The 17902-nt window shown below is 43.0% G+C and overlaps 2 protein-coding genes across 3 annotated transcripts in view; one reads left to right on the forward strand and one right to left on the reverse strand.

Annotated features, from left to right (window-relative positions):
* Positions 1-434: 434 nt before the first annotated feature.
* Positions 435-13708, reverse strand: TANGO2 (transport and golgi organization 2 homolog). 2 transcript variants are annotated; one of them, XM_042829046.1, is made up of 9 exons: positions 13605-13708; positions 11087-11204; positions 8074-8126; positions 6310-6429; positions 6022-6136; positions 3289-3359; positions 2128-2281; positions 1913-2017; positions 435-1796 (listed from the first exon to the last, which is right to left on the reverse strand). In XM_042829046.1, the coding sequence occupies exons 2-9, from the start codon at positions 11140-11142 to the stop codon at positions 1676-1678; spliced, it is 795 nt and encodes a 264-aa protein (XP_042684980.1). In that variant the 5' UTR covers positions 11143-11204; positions 13605-13708; the 3' UTR covers positions 435-1675. The 2 variants fall into 2 exon arrangements, with proteins under 2 accessions (XP_042684980.1, XP_042684979.1); XM_042829045.1 differs by having other exon boundaries at positions 8074-8162.
* A 2064-nt stretch (positions 13709-15772) lies between these two features.
* Positions 15773-17902, forward strand: part of ARVCF (ARVCF delta catenin family member) — a 201410-nt gene continuing 199280 nt past the window's right edge. Inside the window, exon 1 of the mRNA XM_042828541.1 lies at positions 15773-15820. The gene's annotated coding sequence lies outside the window, so the exon portion shown is untranslated. The remainder of the gene's footprint in view (positions 15821-17902) is intronic.

Raw genomic sequence — 17902 nt, forward strand, 5'->3', positions numbered from 1 at the left:
TTATAATGCTTGAATATAAATCAAGGTTTTCTGGGGAGACCTGTTTATTTAATAAGGCAAATAAAGCACAGTTTTAATAAGTACTGTGATAATTCACACTGTATTTAGTAAAGACAAAGAATATCAATCACAGAATGAGATGGAAACAAAATGCATGTCGAAAAGTGGAATTTTACCAAAGCTGCTCAGAAAATGGTGGTTATTCTTTTTTAATTGCCTGTTAATCCTACTGCTTCCATTGAAAATGCTACCATGGATCCTCCAACTTCCCAGCCCTATTTGCTGAGGTTTTTGCCTGTTTGCTCCCCTCCCATACCTTGTGCTATGACCACTCGTAAAAGTACACACACAAGATATTAGATACAGAATTCTGGAGTGATCTTTTCAGCATGGCTGAATCAAGTCACATTACAACAGATACTCCATTCTAAAGGTGATTCTGAATTCTCCATCAATTTATTTGTAATTATAGATAGATAATTACAAATTTCACCTCCACTGCAACATCCAGGTATGCAGATCACTAAGGTTGTCTCAAGTTAGTGTCACTTCATATTCAGTTTCCATTTGCAAGCATAATTATTCCTTATCCCTCTGGTTGGGAAGGAAAAAAAAAAACTAATATTGCTAATGAGATTACCAGCAAACAAGATGTCACAGTACACAATTTTATTATTTTCAAAGATAAACAACTCTAAACCTTACTGAATAAAACTGAGCAGTGACAACTTAATTTCTTAGTTCTAAAACTAGCTTTGAGAGTACTTAAGATCTATTGCTGTACTATTTACAGGTAAACAAAACAAAGAATTCTTCCCTTCCCACCCTCTCCAGAACAATGCACCGTGGCACAGTGACAAGTTTAAATATTACTAAAGCACTTAATGCTACAAAGAAAACATACATTCATTCAATACACACTGGCATCAGCTTACAATCTTAAAATTATATATTGAAAGGAGAGGAGTTTTGTGAAAAACAAAGGCAAGTGTTTCTCCTCCTGTGAACTGAATGCAAGGTTAGTAGTTCTTTAAAACATACTTCAAAAAAACAAAGAACAACTTGCATGTTGGGCAAAGACAGCCTTGCCCTGGAAACAGGTGTTAGACCAGGTGGCCTCACGATGCCTCTGATCTTTTGTTCTGTGGCTGCTAGACATTGGTTTCAGGCATCATGCAGTGTGGTTGTATCCGAGCGAAAAGAAATTAGAGGAACCTGTGAGAAATGGAACTGCAGCTGATTTCCTTTCAATTCCAAGTGCAAATGATAAAAATCTAACTTTTAGACAAAATTTAGATTTGAAGGTTAGCTGAAGATTGATTCTCCAAGAAGCTGCATATATTCTCAGCTTTGGTTGAAATAAAAATAAATAAGTGATATGCAAGTCACAGTATCCTGTTGGTACTTTCCATTGGATTTTAGTTTTTTAAGCTTAGATGATAAAACAAAGCCATGGGGCCAGAAATTTGTTTTAAAGTTGTAACTTAATGTAAGAACAGCAAGAAACTTGGTTTTATGCAAAGGATTTGTGAGATTGATAGCTTATACGATCTATTTAAAACAACTTTTGCTTCTCTTGCTATTTTTGGCTTCCAGAGGCTGGCAGAAAACATTTCCTGGAGCTTAACAGCTTGCTTTCATTGCTTTTATTACAATGCATTCAAATGGAAAGTTGTTACATGTGCAGTTTGAATTCATAGGTGCTTGTTTTCCACTGGCTGACATCCTCGTTGACCATGGTGCGCTCTGTGAAAGTAACGTTCCCTTCTGCATCAATGAGGAGGACTGTGTTTGCCCTGAAACAGCACAGAGGCAGAAGAAACACAGAACGCTCAGTAAAGAGTTAACATTTATGACAACATCCATTTGAATTGAGATTTTGTTGATGTTTTGGTCCAGCAGGAAATATTACCTTGTTCCATAACCTGGGCAACGAACACACACAGCTGCATACTTGTTCAGTATAGGACGTATGTATTCCTTCCCTTGGTCTTCAATTGCAGGGTCAGGTAATTGACTGAAAAAGTTGTAGAAGAAATTATTATTATTATTTTTAATTCTCCATCATACCATCTCTGGCACTAAGCTGTTTTCTGTGAAGTTGGCCTCTCTATATTGCTTTCTTACGGCTCTTGATTATTCATCACTGTAAGGAGCTCCTGCACCAAATCCTCCTTGGCAAGGTCCTGACTTCTGTTGATGACTTCTGTGAAAAGCTGTTTCCCATACTGCAGTTTCTTCCATGGCGTATCCAACAAACAATTACTCAGTCCATATATTCCTATACATGTGCAATGCACAAAGGAGGAAAAAAAAACATAACATGTAAATGTAGCGTGTAACACTTCAAACAACTTAACCTTCTCCCAGACTTTTGTGAAACCCCAAAGATTCCCTGCCCAGAGCACAACACTAACAGAAACATGAGGGTATTGCACAGCCTAAACACAAAATAACTCTTAATCACTACATTGTTGGCTTTATTTCTGTAAAGCAATTCCAATTCTCCAAGCTTCATACATTATGAAATCAATGAAATTCAATTTCATATTGTACAGAGGTAACACAATAAAGGAGTGACCAGCTTTTTGTTTGTGTTAAAGTCTGTTTTGTGTTTCTGGTTGTACAAAAGTCTAATAGCTGTTTCCAAGAATTGATGCCATAACTGGTACAGTAACTATTTGCCTATTGGCAGCAATGCTTTGACTGTTTTGAGCAAGCAAAATAAACCTTGGTATATTAACACAGCCTTCACAACTGCTATCAACCAGCTACAGCATTCTGCATGTCTCAGTCCATTTCTGCTGGTTTTTGGTGATGAATACTGGAGTCTCCTATATAGCTGGCTAGCAAAGGACTAGATTTTAAATATTTTAAATCAGTCTACCTAATTTAAAGATAAAAGCTCATTATTTTTTAAAGCCAATTCTGTCCCTAGGGGGACACAGTCAAATTACCTTCTTAACTCTGCAAAGTAAGAGAAGTTACCTCTGACTTTGAAAATGCCATTTCTCAAGATAGACCTTTGTCCCCTGATCACAATTAAGTAACATTCCAGTAACTGCAGTGGAGATTGGAACACTGACAAGGATAGAAGCTGTTATAAACTATTGACTCTACTGAGATATATTAGCAAATACTTAAATGAATTTAAGCATTTATTTTTAAGAATGCAAGGAAAGTTAGCAAAGACAATGCTTAACCAGCCAAAATACTGGAGAACATGACCATATTCTGAGTCCTTTAAAGTAACAGAGTAATATTCCAATCTTTTAGATGTGAACCTACCAGGATTTAAGAACACAGGTTCTGGTTCTCCTTTGTTTCCATAGTAGCAAATTACATCTCCTTTGGTGGTACTGAAAAATACAAACAAGAATTTCTCCTTGAAAAAACCATCAGCTTCTGTAGTTGATTACTTGCTAATTCCACACAACCTTCAAACAGAGCAAAATGTTGCTGGCACTGTTGCTGCTCTGACACCACAGCCCAGAAATTAACTGATGAATTTCATTACTCTCCTCCTCTGAAACAGTCTATCACACCACAGTCAAATGTTACCATCATCATTTTTAAACACAGTGGTAATGCAATTCACTAAAACCCAAAACTGCTGCATGGAAAGCAGGCAGCTATACTGTAAACATGAGCAAACTCCACCTCCTGAAACAGGAAATATTCTTTGAATTTAAAAGAAAACGACACAGAACTTGCAGTTAGAATTGAATTTGGACTGAGTACCATAAAACAGAATAAAGAAGAGATGCCATTTCCAGCTCCTTATTTTCCCATGAGCTAGAAGGACATGTCTTAGCCTTGATGCAAATAAGAATGTGTTGAACACAGTTAATGAATGGCACTAGAAGCATCAAAGAACATGCTTGTTTAAAATAAGTCATACAAAGCTGTGGAAATAAGTGACCAGATTTCACAACCCTTATGCTTCTTTCCAGCTCCCTCTCTCTTATCACTGCACCTGTTCTGTCATCACAGTAATACTGAGAGAAAGTAAGTTTGTTTTCTTAAGGACCTGAGAACTCAAACATTGTCAATCTCTCTTCAAGCATGCCACCTACAGACAGCAGTATCATATGCTCAGATATTCCCCTTCCCAACACTGCTTCATTTACTCTTCCAATTGGAGTTTCCTCTCCATTTCACACCACTGTAGCAGAGCCAGTTGCTGTTGTCATACAAGAGATGAACATGTTAAGAATAGGCTTCAATCTCTTCTTTGAACAGTAACATGGTTCAACAAAATAACATCAGCTACCATAATGTTTTTCTATTTACATAGGAAAGTAGCTTCCATTCGTACACCCCACCTCTCAGGACTATTTCTAATTTCCTAAGATGACAGGTTTATATATTTTATAGAAATTGCTTTGCATCATTAACTCGCCAAGAATTTCATTTCACCAGAGTATCCAAGGCTAAGGATGTCACAATGGAGAATTAACACATACAGCCTTCAAAGTGGTACCTAGCATGAAACCATGACCTGCATCACCACAAAAGGTCTATCCAGCTGAGCAGACAATTCCCTATTACCTTAGCATAGAATAAAAAAATAAAAAAAAATAATCAAGCAAACTAAATAGTAACACATGAATTATTATTTTAGTAACATCAATCAAAACTACTTTAACATCATTACACTAACAGGCTTTACAACTATTAAACACATCTAAATTAAAATGAAGAAAATCAAAACTATTTACTGCTTGCTTACTTTACATCAAACATGTTGAGTACTGTGTTTTCTTAAAAACATAGTGAGACTAATTCTTCCATTATCTTTGAAATTCCAGATAGCCTTCCAACCTGTGAAAGGCAGCCAGGCAGCAGCGTGTGGCAGAGAGTACAAGAAATCAAGTCCTCAGACCACGATAAAAATTAATGTATAGAAAAGGAAAAATTCTTGTCAAGTCACTGGTAGGATAACAAACTGTAAAGGAGAGCAGCAAACACGAACTGTCTGACAAGCTTACAGATTAACATTCTGAAAGCACCAACTTTTCTGCTTGTTTCAAAAAAAACAGAACTATACTCTTATCTCTACAGGTGGCATATCTGCCTTTATAAATTCAGTTCAGACTTTGGTTATCTCTGAGCTTTATTTCACTTTCCCACCATAACACAGTAAATTTAAAAATGAAAAATAGGCAGAATTTGAAATAAAAGCCTTTCTTAAGGAAACAACAAAGCCACACAAAACAGTAGAAAGAGAGCAGCAACCAACCATACTTGCATCAAAGTGGGGAGGTTGGAGGGAACTTTGACAGTAATATCAGCCTAGAAGCTCTCAGCTCTTCTAACCTTGCCACAGCATGCTACCCAACAGGAAAAATGAAGGGTAGAATGGGGGATACTTGCTTGTCCAGCCCACAAAGACACAGCAGTTTCAACTTCTGTTCTAATGCTGTAATACTGAACTCTCTCCTAAGTCACTGTGGCTCACCAGCCAAAACCTGAGGTTGGAGAAGCTGTACATAAACTGTGCGTGGAAAAACAATAAATCATCAAGTCCAAATTTTTGCTTTTGTCATTTTCTAGTATTTGCTTTGTCATTTTCCAGTATAGGATTTTTGGTTGTTCCTGTTTATTTTTTTCAAGGCAGGAAGCCTGAAGGATATAGAAAAATAAATGCAAACTGAATTTTAGATTGAAAGTTTGAGGATAAGAGATTTTATAATCAAACAAAAGTGCGTACATCTCTGAGAAATTATAGAGTCAAGGTTTTGCTCTCTTGAAATCATAACACAATCTGCAGGGAAAAGAGCAATTATGAGCTCCTAAGAATTAGTTAGAATACAAGGCAGCCACTGAGCATTTGAAAGATGAAAAAATAAAGGGAATTACAACCAGGCTGACACTGGGCTCTTACCTGCCAACTGGCAAAACAAAGTGAAGTGAGAGCTTGTCTGGTGACAGGCTTCTTATTATTACACTCGTGCTCACAAATACATGTACTTCACTACTGCTATCTTTCTGCTGTGACACTGAAGTTTGTAGACTTACTTCAAGTCAGCTGCTATTAAATTAAATCCGTTATAAAGATGTCCTTCTACTGAAACTTTCTTCAAGTAAGAGTAACAGTCCAGGTCTGAAGTCAAGAAGTTCGTTACAAGAGCACCTAAGAAAGAAGTACACAGAGCAACTTGACCACGTGAACTTACTAATCTGAAGGGCTTGGTAAAACAAACAACACCACAGAAGATATCTTCCACCAACAGAATGTGACAGTAATCAAAAACACATTCCTTCATAAAAGGATTAATAAAAAATATAAATAATATCCCTTCATACCTCTTCCTTTTGCATTTTTGTCAGTCGTTGGCTGCATATAGTTTGTCAGGGCTGCCATCCTGCCTTTTTTACTGATTCCCAGCCACGTCCCACCTTCTTTTCCTTCCTCCATATCCAGACCTAATAAAATAAGAACTAGGTGATTACAGTCATCTTCAAAAATCTCAAGCTTAAATAATTTCTTCATACAGATGCTGAGTCTTGATGAGGCTGAATAAAATACAGTCAGTACAATCTTTTTGGATAAGTACGCATGAGGGTAAGAGCACTTCTATTACCCATCCACGATTCTGAACTAGCAAGTTACTCAAATAATAGATGATGAAGAATGATGTAAAAGGTGCATTAGGTGTAAAAGTGAAATTACAAGCTATGTCTGTAAGCCACAATACACAGAAAACTAAGTAGGCTCATAATGCTTGTTCATTCAAAAGCAAAGTCTCAGAAGATTAACACTACTGGCAAGTTTGACTTTAGAAGTAAACAGAACAATTTAGAGTAATTTAGGTAATTGCAGAATATTATACTGTGGTAACAGTAACTTGCCTAGGAGGTGGGGTGTGCTAATTGTCAGCAGCTACAAGAAGGAAGCCACAACCAAGACTCTTCTATGCAATCTAACATGCATATTGTTGGAAAAATTTCAACTCAGATCTCATAAGAGATCCTTCATTAGAGAAGAAAACCAAGTCTTGGATGCTATTTCAGAAACTCTTTCCTTCCTTCAGTCTCTAGAATTTCAGTGTCAAGTTTAGCTCTGTCACATCCTTGCACAACACTTCATCAGTATCTTCACCTTAACTAAAAGGTACACAAAAACAAAACATACAGCTACACTGATATGTAAACATATGCAATTCCTGGCTTTATATCCGGTCCAAAAATGTTCATAGATTCATACAATGGAAGAATTTAATGTTTTTGTTCTCTGAACTGCTGCTTTGATTCAACAATTTTAACTCAATGGAAGAATATTAATGGACTCTCCACAGACAGACCCACTGAATGGAGAATGTGTGTTCTCATGCCAAATGCAGGCAGAGATGACAAAGGTGCAAGAGAAAGTTCAGGTCTCTTCAGTTTTCGGGGTAGTTCTTTGGTTTTAAATTCCTGTGACACGAGGGAAGCAGCACCCAGAATGTCTGGCACAGAAGTGCAATGTCAGGCAGAGCTTGAGAAGCAAAGGAGCTGCAGTGCAGTGGGAGTCATTTATCCTCACAGCTCTCCCTGCCAATGACAATAACACACAATGTGTGACAATAACACCCGTGACTTTGCAAATACTGTTTGCTGCCTTGGATCTAAGCATTGCTTTGTCTACCCAAGGCTGCAGATAGATTCCCTACAAAGGAAAAGTAGACAATTGAATAACTACATTTTACTGAACTGATTGTAGATCAAATCTAATAAACTAATGGATCAATAACTAAAACCACTATGTAGCCTATAAATTACTGATAAGAAACTACAAGAATTTCCTTGAGGCTTGTTTTAATGATTTCCAGTCACTAGTACAGACAGTGAGCCTGCAGAGTAACTAATTCCACCTATTTAAGAAAGCATTTCAGCATATCTGCCAAAGCTCAAGTAATTGTTTGTGATGGACAAACATATTACTATATTTCCATTACACTGCTTGGCCTAAAGTCAGTAGAAAGAAAATTGGGAGGAAAACCACTACATGACTTCAAAACACAAATAAGACAATAACAGCACATCGCACTCTCTACACAGGACAACAAGAAATACAAGAACATTACGTACCACTCAGGATTTCATTGCTGCTGTCCCAAAAATCTGCTGATTTGGATGGTCTGCTGTAAAATTCATCTCTATTAGCAGCTAGAATAAGTCTGTAGAACACAAGAGTAGCAAGGTATGTACTTGGAAATAGGGATTCTATAACACAGAGAATAACAGAACATTTTTTGCCACAGCAACAGTTCACTGTAAGCATTAAACCACCCTTTACCATAGCATCTCACTTCTATCAGCATAGAAGCTGAACATCAGCTAACCACAGCCTTCTCTCACACTGTCCTGAGATATTTAGCAAATTCATCTTACTGCACGAATGAGGCTCATATCCAAGAACAGAAAAATGCTTGCAAAGCAAGAGATTGAGTTAAGACTGAAAAGCAATCTTATAATTCTTCAGCACGTGAAGTTACAGCTTAAAAAAAAAAAAAAAAGAAAACCAACAAAAAAAAAAAAATAAAAAAATCAACCCAAGGAACTCTAAAGGGAACTTGCAGGTTATAGGAAGCTTATCTGAAGCACAAGAACATGTTTTTTATCTTTAGTTAGGGCCACACAACCACAGCATTTTTTAATTTAACTTCAACAATTAAAGCACTGTTTATGCAGTAGAAAGATACAATACTTTTGTCTGAAAGTATCCAGGACAGAGACAAACCTGATAGCCTCCAAGGCCCATCCTGACTGAAATTCATTCAATTAATAAGAGAAGACAGCACACTCAACAATGCAGAGATGCAAAGGGAAAATAACGCTTTTCTGCAACAGTCAAGAAGTATATGGGGATGGAGAGTGCTCCCCTTTCTTATTTGTTTTTTTTTGTTTTATTTTTTTTGTTTTGTTTTTCCCCCCTTTTTTTTTCTTTTTACCTTTCTGCAAGTATGGTTGCTGCATAATCTGAGAACAGCAGGAAACAAGATGTGAATATCTAATGAGAGTCCTCACAGCAGACAAGCTGTAGGAAGCCCTGGAGGCTGCTCAGTCAGAAGGCAGGCAGATGTTGTAAGAAATATGCAACTGAAAACTGCTGCTGGGTGAAACACATTTATTTCTTAATAAGCACGTTTTACTCCACAGCCATCCTGTACTCAAAGTGCTCTGCCACTCTTTGGATATCCAGCTAAAGCAGATAGCTCTTAAACAACACAAGCAGGAAATAACTCTCAGAGTGTTCTCTGTCACTGCTGTGTCTGGCTTCCTCTGCTCCTTATTTGGAAAGAGGATCCAAGAGGCATCTGCCAGTGTGGGAGATGTAGCTCAGCACAGTCTCTGGGAAGCAATTCCTATACAAGATGCACGGGGAAAAAGAGCAGCTCTTCCTAGTGAAGCAAACACTACTTGTTTATGGAACCTAAATAGTATTAAGTGGATTTTTTCCAGTGTGGTAGAATATTCCCCATCTTTCAGTTTATATATAAATTTTGGCATTTAGCACAAGGCTAGTAGACAGGATTGGTACGTTGAAAGCATCTTCATTTAGTCATTTGTGGAACATAATCACAGTGAAAAGCATCACTATTGAAGTGACCCTTGGCATCTAATAAATTGCAAAAGGCCCGTTCAGCTATTTTACAGCTGAAATTAACTGTAGTAGGACTTACTAATTAGGATTTATTTAAACATTGAGACAGAAAAACATGAGAAATCGCTCCATTAAAGCAATTCCATACAATGAAATTCAGTTCCATAAAAAGTCTCCAGTTACAGCTTTGAAGGTTAAAACATATTTATTCTTAAGGTGCACACAGTATAGTTGGGAATAGCATAATGGCAGTGCAGTAACTTTGACAATGATAATGACTACAGTAAAGCATTTGTTACACTGCCCTGAGCTTTACTTCTCATAGGTCCCCAGAGAGAGCACCAAGGGCAGAACAGTCAGCTGCAAACATACAGGACAGGAATTCGTTCATGCACTCAGGTCATCTGCAAGCTTTGCGCTAATTCAGGCACCCACAAAAAGTGGCCAAATGTACTGCTGTGGAAATCAAGTTCTCTAGGATGGGAAACCCTCCCAAGCATTATGGAGAACACTGTTTAGCTCGGCCAAAGAAACCCAGTTTGTGTTTCCAACTTTCAATGGTTAGACACCAAGAGAAACAAAGTAATGGATAATAAGAGCTAATTGTAGATGTCTTTTCTGAGGTGGACAAACACAGCAGGCAGGCCTGCAGTCAGAGATCCCCCTCTGGGTTGGGAGAAGCGTTCCATGAGCTCAGTGCGAAGTAAACAGAGCTCAAGCACAATGTTACACACAGGAGCCCTCAGGGAAAGCGCAGTTAGCAGCAGGCCAGTGCAGAGAGGTCTCATAGAGAAATGAGAGCTCCCAGTTCCCAGAGAACTGGGCAACATCTCCAGCTGATATTTATGTTCTTCAGAAAGCTGAGACAAAGGTGAAGAAACTAGAGTAAAAACTAAAAATACAACAACCAGGCATCTCAACTTTCTTTAAAAAAAAAAAAAAAGAAGTTTAGCCATGGTGTGTTAAGGAAGGAGAAAAGGGACTGAAGTTATGTGTTTGATTGAAGCAATAAAATAAAGATCAGCCACCAAGAACAACATGGCACAGTACTTACTGCTGACATGCAAGGCTGGTCAGAATCATTTATTACAGAGGTAAAGAGCAAGGCTCTGCTTAACAAAAAGTAATGAGAAAATTGAGATCAATTAAGCAATTGATGGTCCATCAAACATGATTCCCCTTAGCTCTTAGGATACAAGAGAAGGCAGGAACTAGGAACTCTGATTAGAATTTATGAAGGACGCATCCTGCACCACATGACAGATCACCATCAAGAGTCCCATAACTAGAGACTGAGCCTCTGACCAGGGCATAAAACAACACATGTAAGTGACCCTGTGAGAACCCTTCAAGTATTCCCACAGAGAAAATCTAAGTTAGACACTACATGAGCATAACTGAACACCAGGTAATAACTCCTGAGTTTGTAATTCAAACATAGGCCACAAGAAACTGCACAAAAAATTGCAGAAAAAGCTCTGTTTCAGCCATCCTTACCTGTAGGCATTTTTTGAAACGGGCCGAGGATCGAATTTGAATAGAATGATGCACATTGAAGAATGATTAAGTCTTGTTTTTTCCACAAAAGCTCAGCGCAAGGTCATTCTGTAACAGCCTACAAAGAAAATGCAGATCATCTATTATGCCACAAATCACATAGAGGATAACCTTGCCTCTGGGGTGAAGCTTACAGATTGCAGTGCTCATACTCTTGCTTACTGAAAAGCTGGTTCAAATATATTTTGGTCAGCAACATATGAAAAAACAAATAGCAAAGCAAATATAATACGGATGCTGAAGAGCCATTCTTGGACTTTCATGAACTACATTGGCTTTGGGTTGTGTTACTTTTAAAATCCTTTAATGTTTTATAAACATACTCCAAATGAAAGCTTTCTATAGAATCATTATTCCAATAAAGACATAACAGTAATCAACAGACCGTAGTCTCACGATCCAAGCTGTGATATAGGATGTTGTGGTATAGAGTTGTTATTTTTTCAGAAAACCATAAGTCTCATGGACCAGGGAGATTGTTCTAAGTTCCTTCTGGTCACTTTTCATTGTTCTGCACTGTTAAAAATGTGTCTCTGAAGTCAATTCTCATTCAAGAGAAGCAGTGTTCTAAAACTTGTCTTAGCATAGAAGATTTCAGTGACTAGTTACTTAACCTTGATTCTCTTTTCATTCCAATTACCTATCACTGTTTTACCCTATATGAAGCTTAGATAAGAAATTACTGCTACTGTTAGTTGCAGCAGACAAAGCAGTAAGATATGATGATTACAGAGATATTTAATTGAATATCTTCATACAACTGTCATTCTTTCAAGGCTATACTCACATAAAAGAAGGTGTTGCAATCCCTGCAAAAACTTACTGCTCTCCAAATAACAGGCTTTTGTAACATCCAGTTTTATTATTCCTTGTCAATGGCCCAACAATTCTCATGCACGAAATGATGGCAACAATCTCTATTTCTTTGTTTCTAGTCTGCCATCCAACTTACACCTAACACACACAAACCAGCCTGACAAAAGTCAACAAACACACTGAGATTAGGCATTCTGCTCCAAATGGTGCTGGTGGCTTGGAAATGACATTGAAATAACTAGCATTCTCATTGTGTGCTGCCATCCTCAGCACAGCGTGCTGTTTTATCAGCTCTAATGTTCTGTTAAAAACCTGAATGTACACCGCCAGGAGAAAGCAGCGGTTACAGGAAGTAACAGGAGACCAAATTGTGATAGATTGTGGATGTTCTTTTCCTAGGTTTGTACCATCATCTGGTTGATTAGAAGCAATCAATTCACAATTTGGCATAAAACCACTTCACTCATAAGATCTCCCAATAGCAGCCTTTGAAAAATGAAGTCATTTGTTATGTATTTTGTTCTCCCAAATGAAGTGCCATAAATAACATGTCAGTTACCACAGCAATCTCAAACACCTCTCAGCTGATCCACAACTGTTCTTCAGGCAAGTCTAAAAAATAGCCTGAGGATCATTAGTCACTTAATTCTGACAGGTTATGTGGCACAGCAGTAACTCACAGCCAGAGTCTACAACTGCTTTACTGCTTCAATTTGTTTACAGGAAACCGAGCGCTATATTCCTCAAAAGCTCATGAAAGAAGAAAACTGGATGGATATTCTTTCAGTATTACAATGAGTTTTCCATACTGAACTACAAAACATTGAAAAGAATGATTTCTTTTTTTTTCCCCAGTTGCAACCAGGAGCAATTGGAAAAAAATCACAGCAAGGGTAGGAGGGCTGAAAGTGAGGTACAGAGAGAAGGAAGAGGTGGATGCTGTTGTGTCAGCTCTCAGGCTGCTCTGTACAAAGACTATTCCTGAAGGATGAAGGGCTGGTAACCTTACCGGGGTGAAGGGACCATCTTCACTGCAGGAGGCAGCAGTGCAAACCAGAATGAGATTAAAGAACATCACGTGTAAGGAAGAAGATGCTGACAACTTTGATGACCTCAGACTTATAACCTAATCTTTATTTTTGTGTCCCTATTTTCTCCCCCTGCAGGCCCAGGGCCCATTCTGGATTTCTTCCTCCTGTTATGCAAACACAGTTAGCTTTAGCTTCCTCACTTCCTAGGGAGGAACGTGACAAAAAATTGCTTACCATTACTTATTCTTGGGAAACACAAGGAAGCAGTCAGCGGAAACGCTTTGCAGAGCCCACCATACCCGCCTGCTCCTGGCCTTTCTATTTCAGTGCGCACACAGTTTACAAGGAGAGAAACAAACTAGCTAACTTTTTAGTCACTTGGCTTCCATTAACAAGCACTGATAAGGAAAACAGCACATTCACTACAGCCACAGCTGAAACACTGGAACGCGTACAACTACAGCCGAGCCGAGACTCGAGGCACGGCCGTACGCAGGCAGCACCCAACAGCCCCGGGCCCTACAGGGACACCCGCAGTCGACGAGCTCCTGCGGCGGGACGCAGGAAGGCACCCGAAGGCATCCCCCGAGGCCGCGCAGCGCCGTACTCACCCAGCGCGCCGAGGACAGCAGCGCAGCCCGGCAGAGCCGCTTCCGGGAGCACGGTGAGTTTGAAGCGACATCCGCCCCGATTGGCTGCGAGAGCCCCGCCCCCCGCGGGCTATTGGAGAACGGATTCCCCGCCTCCCCTCCTCGAGCCGCCATTGGTTGGCTCCCGCGCCGCTCAGGGCCGTTGGAGCGCAGGTGCCCCCGCTTTTCCCTCCGCCCTATTTCTGACTCCTTCACAGGAGGCAACGGGCAGTTTCAGTGGAACTTGTAAATTAAGGACGCTTTATGGTAACGCCTCCTAAGGAAGAGCAGAAAGCCCGTGACCGTTCTAAGAGTAATAAACTTCGTATGCACAAGAGAATAAACATTAATGGAAAGACCTCCCAGGGATGTAGGAGTACGTAACGTGGCTTTTGAGGCAAAGCCTCTCATCTTGAAGAAAACTCGGGGTCGGCGGTCAGCCCTGCCGTCGGTGCCGTGGCATGAAGCACGTCACCTCCACAGCCCCCGCCGCCAGCAGCGGGACGGCAGCTCTGACTTGCCGAAGGATTTTGAAGATCTGCTGTCGACCGGGAGGACCCGTCGCACTCACCGCTCCTTCGTGCCCCGCAGCGGCGACGTCCCGCTCTGGCGCCGTCCGGGGGCTCCGCGCTCAGCCCCTCCGTCGGTGCCGCTCGAAGCTCGCAGGCGGGCGACGACTCCGCGGCGCTGCGGGCAGCCCGGGCCAGAGCTGCCAGCCTCTGGGAGCCGCAACCGCGTGCCTGGCGAACGGCTCGCAGGTTGTCCCGAGTTCCTCACAAAAACTAAGAGGGAACCGGCTCTGCTGTTACTAACTTTGTCCTATCTCGTAGCCAGAACGCACCGAGCGCGCTTTCAGTGTCTTGTCAGATCCGCTGACCGCGGCAGCGGCCCCGGCCCAGTTCCTGGCCGCTATGTGCGGCCATAGGTGGCGATGCGAGATCTTCGCTGCCGGCGGCTGGACGGGCAGCTCACGCGACGGATTTACCGACGGAACCACCTGACGGGGCATCAAATCATCCCAGCCCGATGAAACTGGACAAGCCTGCAGCTTGGCAGCTCGCTGCGCGTCCCACCGCGCTCCTCGCTCCGCACCCGCGCAAGAGCGCTCGACTGACTCCCTCGCAACGGAGCTCCGCCACTCGGCCCTCCGCGCGCGCCGCTCGGATGACGTCACGCGGGGGGGGGGGGGGGGAAGCGGCGTCCCTGGCCGCGCCTCAGCGGCTGCCCCGAACCCTCCCGCCTTCCGCCGCGAGCCGCACCGCGTGCCCACCCACCGAGGGGGTGGGCCGCGCCGTTCGGACAGCCCCGTCGGCCGACGCGGTTTGCGGCGGCCAGCCGGAGAACGTAGAGAACCAATGAGATTTTGGTTGCTGAGCGAGAGCGCGGAGGAAGCGGCCAATAGGAAAATTCGCGGCAGCTGGCGGCGCGCGCCGGTTCGCGCGGCGGCTGCGGAGGGGCAGCGCGAGGCTGAGCCGGTGGCGGGAGCGCGGGCGCGGGGCCGCCCCCCTCAGATCCGCCCCCTCAGAGCCGCGCACGTCGCCGCGCCGCGTGTGGGGCGGGCGGGGGTACTGCTTCTCTCCCCCCCTTCAGCGTGAACGCTGCGGAATGTAATGCCCCGATTAAAAGAATAAAGAGTTGAGGGACGGCAGCGGCGCGGCCCGGAGCCCGCGCGAGGAGCCGCGGCCGGAGGCGCTCCGCAGGCGGTCGCTTATTTTCGATGCGGCTTCGGAAGGTGCGCGTCTGTCGGCGCCGCCCTCGGAGCTGCGCGCCGAGCGGCCCCGGCGGCGGCGAGCCGCAGAAACGCCCCGCGCCGCAAACGTCAGCCAAAATACTCCCGGCAGAGGTACACGAGAGGAAAGGGTTAAGGATCCCGCCCGCCTCCCCCGGGGGTAGAGATGGTCCCGGGTGCCCTTTGTAGACAGGAGCAGGAGGGGGGGAGGCCGGCCCCGCGCCGCCGCGCCGGGTGAGGAGGCGGCGAGGCCCGCGCTCCCGGGGGATGCGCGGGGCGGTGCGGGCTGCGCTGCGGGGCCGGCGGTGCGGGAGTGCCGAGCTGCCCGGCTGCTGCCCTGCGCTCCGCTGAAGAGCGCCGTTTGTGTTTTTCCTTCCCTCGTACGCCCCGCTCCCGGCCGCAGCGCGAAGTCGGCGGCAGCCAGGAAGATCAGCGGAGAGCAGAGAAGCGGGAGAAGGCGGAGGAGATGGTGAGGAGGTGGAGGCGGTGAGGAGGTGGTGAGCGGATCGGCGGGCCGGGCGGCGGCTGGGCTCCGGGGGTCCTCGGGGTGCGGCGCGTCTGGGGACGATTTTGCGTCGCGATTGCGGAGCGGCCTTCTTTGTTCGCCGAAGCTCGGCGCTTCGGGTTTAACGGCGTGCCTCGCTCGATCGCGAGGTACGCGGGGAGGAGTTGATGCGTACGAATGGCCAAAGCCGCATCTGCCGGCCGCGCACCCTTGCGGCCCCTCGGCACGGCGGCGCTGTGACGGGCGGCTCGTGTCGTGGAGGGGCGGCGTCGCTCCGGCTGCTTTGGCTGCGGGCGAGATGGCTCTGTGCAACGACCGAACGGAACGGAGCGATTCCTTCACTAGCGTGAAATCCGTCACGAACTTAGGAGCCAAAGTTAGGTGGTTTCCTTCTTTTCTTTCTCCTTTACCCTTCCTTTCATTTTCCTGCAGCGCTGTCGTGCATGGTTAAAATCTAACGCTTGCAGAACTTGAACACAACTCTTTAAAATGCTCACTTTAAGCGTTCCTATACTAAAGGCTGTTTTATCCTTTTATTTTTTAGATGGGTGTATTTCTTTGTGCATGTGGAAGGGGTAATTCTTATAACCCTTTGCATTTTACAGGGTACTGCTGTGCCTTAGGCAGGTCACAGTACAGCATGTGATTCCTAGCGTGTAATAAAATCCTTGGCTGGTAAATTTAAGTCAAGTGAGGACCTGCTTCAATGCTAGTAATAGTGGGTACAAGTTTGTGTGTCTAACAGCACTGTTTGCATTAATGAGAATCTTTATAGCAAAAATGGTGATTCTCCATGATGGAATACTGGCACTGCTTACTGTGTCTTCCCATGATGAAGTGATGCAGCCTGCATTAAGTACATCACTCCTTCAAGTATCTGTAATTTTCAACGTATTTTGTTTACAGAATTGTGGAAGACTGCATGGTGCAGCACTAAGAGCTGAAATTGTAGTGGCTTTAGGAATGTGACTGCAATAGAGAAAACTGCAGCTCCAGGTTAAATCTGCTTGGGAAGAGGTGTTTAGTTATATTCGGTAAAACAGAGCATACCCCGTGGTTGAGTAACTGAAGGGGCTGCATAGCTCTGAAAAAATAAGTTGTGAACTATGCAGTGCCTTTCATCAAGCTGCTTGGATGGATGGCTGTTAAATTTATTTTAAGCAACCTCTCTGTAAACGCTTGCCTAAAATATTTAAATTACATGCTCCATTAGGCAAATGGGTTTATCTTCCCTTTGCTTGGCTAAAGGAATGTATTAGGAGTGCAAGGTTTAGAAGAACAGTGCTGTCACAGTGCATACTTTCACTGTGCAGTTTATCCTCATGTATTGTCCAAAGGTGCTTAGAATGTATTTTATTTAACATGGGATCTTTACAGAGTTGGCTTTGATTTTATTTTGTCTGCCGTAGTTGCTGTCAATGTGAGTAACTGAAATTCCATGAGTGTAACCTGCTCTCGGATTTGACCTGGTATTTAGCTAGGATTGACCCCAGTTTTTTACCTTCTTGATTTTTCATCTGTTCATTTAAAATGTCTGCAGTGGATTTTAGTCTCAGAAGTTCTTTAATGTGGGAGGAACTGGTAACAATTGCAGAGGGGGACACATTCCCATTATGTTCAGTCAGGACGTTGTGTAGCAAGGGCAAAATTCCTGCCATATACTTGGTACAAACATACTGTGTACAAACTGCAGTTTAGAGTAGGTGTCTTATGCAGACCATCTGCATGCATGTTGGTTATATAAAACTAAGCTTCTGTATTTGGTTTGATGCAACACGTGATTTCTGCAGCTTTTTGGTGGGCTTTTGTTATTGTCAGAATTGATGCACTGTGAGGGAAACCTGTTAAGAGTTCCTGTGGTACCAGGTTTATAATTTATGATGTGAGCACGAAGCACTGGCACAAGCATTGTAAACAAACACTGAGGCAGCCAAGTGTGAGTTTCCTTTAGCTTTAGTCTTTACAGTGGAACCAAAGCGTGGCACTGTCTTGGCCAGCCTGAAGGTGATTCTTTTCTTAATGGCCATCAGGGTAATCATCAGAGGT

The sequence above is a fragment of the Centrocercus urophasianus genome, unplaced genomic scaffold, assembly GCF_019232065.1.
Source record: "Centrocercus urophasianus isolate 14NV4802_14NV808 unplaced genomic scaffold, USGS_Curo_1.0 seq_30, whole genome shotgun sequence".
In the NCBI taxonomy this organism is placed as follows: Eukaryota; Metazoa; Chordata; class Aves; order Galliformes; family Phasianidae; genus Centrocercus; species Centrocercus urophasianus.

What these genes read in the sequence shown, in the direction of transcription:
- TANGO2 (XM_042829045.1), bottom strand. Translation starts at nt 11,142, where the DNA reads ATGTGCATCATTCTATTCAAATTCGATCCTCGGCCCGTTTCAAAAAAT. An exon ending in TTAATAGCAGCTGACTTGAA is followed by an intron (nt 3,360 to 6,021) that starts GTAAGTCTACAA and finishes TGTATTTTTCAG; the next exon opens with TACCACCAAAGGAGATGTAA. An exon ending in ACCTGTGTTCTTAAATCCTG is followed by an intron (nt 2,282 to 3,288) that starts GTAGGTTCACAT and finishes GCACATGTATAG; the next exon opens with GAATATATGGACTGAGTAAT.